The sequence below is a fragment of the Notechis scutatus genome, chromosome Z (assembly GCF_049901735.1).
Source record: "Notechis scutatus isolate UNSWTSFEM ecotype Mainland chromosome Z, rNotScu1.2, whole genome shotgun sequence".
Classification (NCBI taxonomy): Eukaryota; Metazoa; Chordata; class Lepidosauria; order Squamata; family Elapidae; genus Notechis; species Notechis scutatus.
In genome coordinates this window covers 18,296,034-18,302,033 of record NC_142025.1, presented here as the reverse complement: position 1 = coordinate 18,302,033, position 6,000 = coordinate 18,296,034, and the positions used below count along the sequence as shown (strand labels likewise).

Genomic DNA, 6,000 nt, shown 5'->3' with positions numbered 1-6,000 from the left:
ATTACAGTATTGGCTCTCTAGGAGTGAAATTAATATAACCAATATGTTAACCACTAGGTTATAAAGGGTTGTTCATACAGCTTGAAAACTGAAAACAAAGATATTGAAAGAGATGGTATGCTAAAGGTAGGATAGGTTAAACTTTTTGGAACATAGAAAATTTATTGGGATAGTTTTTAAGGTGAAAAATATATTGTTTTATTATGTATTACATTTTTTTCAAAGCTTGGAATGAAATATTGATTATTTATTTTTGAAAAGATTATATAACCAACGCAATGAATGCAACAAAACAATTAAAACAAAAGACAATTGACAACTCATCTCCAGGAACAAGGAATAAAGGAGGAAAACAGAGCAGATATGAAGCTAACCCAATGGTTTTAATGCCTGCAGTTCCCAAAGAAACCATCACGCAGTATTCTCTGGGTCTTACTTCAGGAAATAAAGACAGAATGTTTGATGAGATGGATATGCTTAGAAATATTACAAAACATCTAAATGAGGTAGGCTAATCATTAACAGTGTTTATTATTTAATTTTTATCACTTTTTTGTATGTAATTGAATCAAAGGCGTGAAAGTACCTAATACTACAGCATCTTACTTTACTTGCAATTACAACTCTGTAAATAGATACCTTTTTGAAAATTAGTGTACTTTTTCAAGGAACTTAAGGGAATTAAATATCAGAGAAACATGTATTTAGATAAATGTGTTATTCAGAATAGCTAAACAAAAGATTATGATTCTAAGGAGGCTACATTTATTTGTGGAGTTTGTGAAGTCTCCTTAAAAAACAGGAAAAACATTTGTCCTATAGTCTCGCAAGAAATACTACTTGCTAGGAGAAGAGCATGAAATTGCCATGAGGCTGGATGCTTCTACAAGAAAATTGAGCATCATATAGCATTGGCCAAGCTCATCTGCAAAATATATAAAGGTAAATTGGATGCTGCTTGGCCCTGGAATTGAGTGAATAGTGGGCTGAATCATGCAAGTTTTTTGGGTGGCTGGATTTAAAGTAAGCATCAATGTACATGCTATAACTATTCTCCACGTGTCAGCCACTTCTACTGACCAGATTCTTGCTGCATTGTCTGGCTAAATAATGAGCTTGGGAGCAGGACAAGGCTCAGAGAATCCTCAGGGACAGAGGAAGATTTGGGAAGGCCCTTGGATTGCCAGATGTGAAATAGGCCTTGGCCTACAGGTTGTAACTGCCTCTCATGTGCTGGTTGCTTCTGTTGACTGGCTTTAGGCAATGTTGCTTTCATGAATAGCCAGCTTGGGAGCAGGCTTAGGCCTGTGGAACCCTGAGGTCCAGGAAGCAGAGCAGAGGTGGTATTCAGCAGCTTCTGGCAAGTTCTGGAGAAGTGGTAGCAGAAATTTTGAGTAGTTTGGAGAACCGACAAATACCACCTCTGATTGGCCCTGCCACCATTTATTCTCTGCCTCCCAAGTCCCAGATGATCGGGCTGGGTCTTCTTTGGTTGCCCTACACAGGAGAATGGAGCTGGAAATCAGGTTAGTGGGGTAGGAATGGAGATTTTACAGTATCCTTCCCCTGCCACGCCCATCAAGCCATGCCCACCAAGTCACAATCAGAGAACAGGTAGTAAATTTTTTTGAATCCCACCACTGAAGTAGGGCACAGGGTGCCTCAGACATGAGGAAGCCTTAGAAGGCCTAGAGAGGTTTGCAGGAGTGTGGTAAGGTCTGGGCAAGGTCAGGCCTCCAAGGATCTCCTTCCACCCCCGTGGCACCCCATGTTCCATCTAATGACCCACACATTTGTTTAATGATAGCATTGGGAAAAGCAGGAATAGGGGGTTGTTAAATGAGATGCTTCACTTAACAGCCACCATGACATGTGACTGTAATGGGCAGGTTCCATTAAGGTCATAAGTTGAGGATTATCTGTATATTTAAAAAGGTCACATTATAAAAGATGAACACATTCTCCAAGATGGGAGAATCCAAGATGGGTAGTCTCTAGTCTCATAGCTCTGCAGACCGAGTTACACCCCCTGGTAATGGTCCCCAGTTCTTCACTCAGCGTGTTCAGACCACCCTTTAAGGGCTCTGAATAGTTAAGATTGTAGAAGAATCTTCACCCCTGGGTTGAGTTTTTTTTCCCCTCTTCGAGTGGCTTAGAGCAGGTTTGACAGCTAGCCGGCTTGCTGGTTAGCACTTTTGTTTTTCACGTGTTTTTTTTTGACTGCCTTTAAAAAAAATTCTTTGCTGGTAGACTGGTTTTTGGAATTGTGATTGTAAATTTGGTTGGAGGTGACCCTGAGAGCCCGTGTGGCCCGGGCTGGGGGCGTGGGAGTCAGTGTCTTATTCAATGCACTTTCTCCTGGTCCGTTCTTATTGATCTGTGCTAGCCGCAAAAACGGCAAGGCGCTTCTGCCCCTTTTTGATATTGGCGGCCATTTCAGACATTTCGGGACAATTCTGCAGTTTGTCTTCAGGATTGTCCCTTGGGGGGGGGTACTGGACAGCTGGATTGAATCCTGAGCCCCTGTCCAGTCACCAGAGCACTGTGGCAGCTGTGAGACACTTGAGACTGCCAAATTGATTGTGGTGCAGCCAGCACTGACTCAACAAGCCTCTGATCTGTCAGGGCTTGTAGCAATTTTAAAGAGTCAGCCATTTTTTTCCGTTTTTGCTTTGACTCTTGCCTTAAATTGCGGAGCTGTGCTCACCACTTCTGAGTTGCACTAACCTCCTGAAGTGGTGGGCAGCTGCTGTGACCAAAGCAGACAGCTTTAGATCAAATAAATTTTGCTTTTATTTTTCTTTTGCCCCCTTTTTCCTTTTCTTTCTCCCTGTCAATGACAATTATTTTTGGCAGGCTCAAAATGGCCACCAGGGGAGCTGGCCAAGAATTATCAGCTCCTCACCAGAGTAAGGAGATCAACTAAATCCAGGTCTGCGGGGCTAGAAGCAGCAGCTAGGATCAGAGCTAGGACCCTAGCCCCTAAAAGACCCTCTAGGGCAGAGGATATGCAGGCCAGGCATAGACAAAAAGCCCTAGATAAGAAGTTTGATAAGGCAGTGAGAGACTCCAAGATTGCTGAAAACAGGGTCATCTCTCCTCTGCTCCCACAAGATGGCAGGCAGCAAAACCAATTGGCAGATAGACAATATTTGACTGCCTGATATCCTGGTGGCTCAAGTACTCAGGATTTGCAGGGAAACCTTCAAATCAAGGCAAAAGCCACTCATTATAATTCTGAGCCACCACAAGGATTTTTGATTGCTGTACCTGGAAGCCAAGCCTCCAGCAGAACCAGACCTGCGCCTGAAAATAAAAAAGCCACCTTTATCCTATAGTGGCTGGGTTGCGGCCTGAGGAGACCCAAAGGCAAGAGATGCCATCCTTCATGAGAGCCTGGATCTCCCAAACAATTAGACAAGAATTTCAGGCTTAAGTCAACCAGCTGCGCCAGCTGCCTGGTTTGGACACCAACAGAGGCGTTCCTCAGGGGCAGGGGCAGGCTTCTGCAGAACAGCCGATCTACTTCAGAAATAGTTCTGCACACCCTTCGGAAAGAAGCCAGTCTTATGTTTCCAAGAGGGACCTCCTTCCAGAGAGGGTTTTTCGGATGGGGAGTCAGAGGTCGCAGGGCCCCCCTCCTTTAAGGACCTTTTCCAGCTGGCTCTCTCCAAGACTCTGCTGGTTAAGGCTAAGAGCACAGCTCATCTTTAAAAAAGGGACAAAGTCACTGGGCTCTTCCCCCAGAGGGGGAGGATCAGAAAGATTACATATTCATGGAGAAAGCATCTGTGGTGGACGCTGTACCTGTGCCCCAGACATTTATGAATGTGATTAAAAAGCAGCAGGAGTTTCCCCTGGGGGGTACACTCACCCTAGTGGGTCTGAGTCTACCTTATTTAATGGGTGGCTGCGGCAGCTGCAGGGTAGAATCCCACCTGAGGACCTCAGGGTGCATCAGGACTTAAATAAGATAATAGCCACAGCTCAATCAACAGCTAATGCCACCCTCATGTCAGCTAAAACTTTTTCTAGAGCCATGGCCTCATCTGTAACAGCACGTAGACTCATCTGGCTAAGAAACTGGCAGATGGACTCCAGAAACAAATGGAAGCTGGCATTTGCTCCCTTCAAGGGAGAGAGACTTTTTGGGAAGGCCCTGGATCCCTTTTTTCGATGGAAACCAGGGACAAGTGAAAGATCCTACCCTCCCAGGGGAAGCGTTTTGATTACAGGTCTCCACCCTACTACAGAAAGCCTTCCTTTAAACAGGGGGAAGCTGGGGCAAGCTTTCCCCACCAAAGTAGGCCCTTCTTCCAAAGATCCTCATTTCAGGCCGATAGACCGGCCTTTGCCGCCAGAGGGCATCAGAGGCAAGATGACAGAAGATCCTTTTGGGGTTCCAACAGACCTTTTAGATGCAACAAGTGACACCCAAGCTTCCTCTCCCACAGGGGGCCGTCTGGGACTGTTCTGGCAGAGGTGGGAACAGATCACAACAGACACTTGGATCCTGACAACTTTATGGTCAGGTCTCTCTTGGGAGTTTCTTTCCTCCCTCACTAGTGCCTTTGTGTGCTGCCCCGTCTCAAGGGACCCCTCAAAGAGGGATCTCATGGAATCGGCAACCCACTATCTGCTGGACATTCGGTCCATCCATCCAGTTCCTGGAGACCAGGAGAGACAGAGGTTCTATTCAATTTGGTTTGTGATTCCAAAGGCCTCGGGGGTGACGAGCAATCCTCAACTTGAAAGGGCTCAACAGGCATCTAATCTACCGAAGATTCAAGGTGCACTCCCTCCACTCTATCCTTCAGGACCTGCGGGAGGGAGATATTTTTGGCTTCAGTAGACCCGACAGAGGCCTACCTCCATGTGCCCATAGACCCCAACCACTGTCAGTTCCTGAGGTTTTGCTATGGTGGCCACCATTTTCAATACAGGGCTCTCCCGTTCGACCTGTCATCAGCCCCACAGATTTTATCAAGCTCCTGGCGGCCGTAGCGGCATACCTCAGATCCTTACCCATACGGATCCTATGCTATTTGGATGACATCCTGATAGCATCCTCTTCCAGACCTCAGGTGGAGGAGGATATGATGTCGACAATCAGGATCCTTCAAGAGCATGGGTTCTCGATAAACCTGGACAAATGCTACCTAGTAGCATCTCTTGCATTTGGGGACTATCATACACACTTTAACCGGCCAGGTCTTTCTCTCACAGGAGCGTTGAGACAGTATAAGGGATGTCACATCACAGATCCTGTCTGACAGAGAGGCGCCTATCATCTTGCTGTGTCAAGTTCTCGGCAAGTTGATATCGTGCATTGGGATCATCCCAGGGCCCGCTTCCATGCCCGAACCCTGCAGTGGTTCCTGCTCCCCTACCAGAACGCGGGCAGGGGTGACTCACCAAGGAGGGTTCACATCCCCTTGCTAGTTTTTCTTTCTCTCCATTGGTGGCAATCCTGAGCCATGGATCAGGGTTGTTTGCACAGAGGATTACCATCACCATCGGCGCCAGTCTGTATGGTTAGGTGGTCATGGGAGGAGCTCGCCCACAACATAAATTGGCTAGAGCTCAGGGCTGCCTGCTTAACTCTCAAGGATCTAAGGCAGGAGGTGATGGGAGACAGGTTTGTCTCCTCACAGACAATGTGGCCACCAAGGCCCACGTAAACCGGCAGGAGGGCACTCACTCCAGATCTCTAATGCAGGAGGTGACTCGGTTTGTGCAGGTGGGCGAGAGACACCTGTTGTCCCTGCGAGCAGAAAACATCTGGGAGTTTCCAATGTGCAAGCAGACTGGTTGAGCAGGGCCACAGTCGACCAGTCGGAATGGCGACTGCATCCCAGTCTGTTCCAGGAGATGACGGAACGGTTCAGCAATCTGATTCTGGATCTCTTTGCATCTCCAGAGAACTCACAGCTCCCAAGGTTTTTTGCATGGTTCCCAGCACTGGGAGCAGAAGGGGTCAACACTCTCCGGTGCAGGTGG

At 46.9% G+C, this 6,000-nt stretch overlaps 1 protein-coding gene across 1 annotated transcript in view; it reads left to right on the top strand.

The window, feature by feature from the left end:
* Positions 1–265: 265 nt before the first annotated feature.
* Positions 266–6,000, top strand: part of CCDC7 (coiled-coil domain containing 7) — a 234,359-nt gene continuing 228,624 nt past the window's right edge. Inside the window, exon 1 of the mRNA XM_087947956.1 lies at positions 266–506. Within this exon, the coding sequence (XP_087804082.1) occupies positions 279–506 (228 nt within the window). The 5' untranslated portion in view covers positions 266–278. The remainder of the gene's footprint in view (positions 507–6,000) is intronic.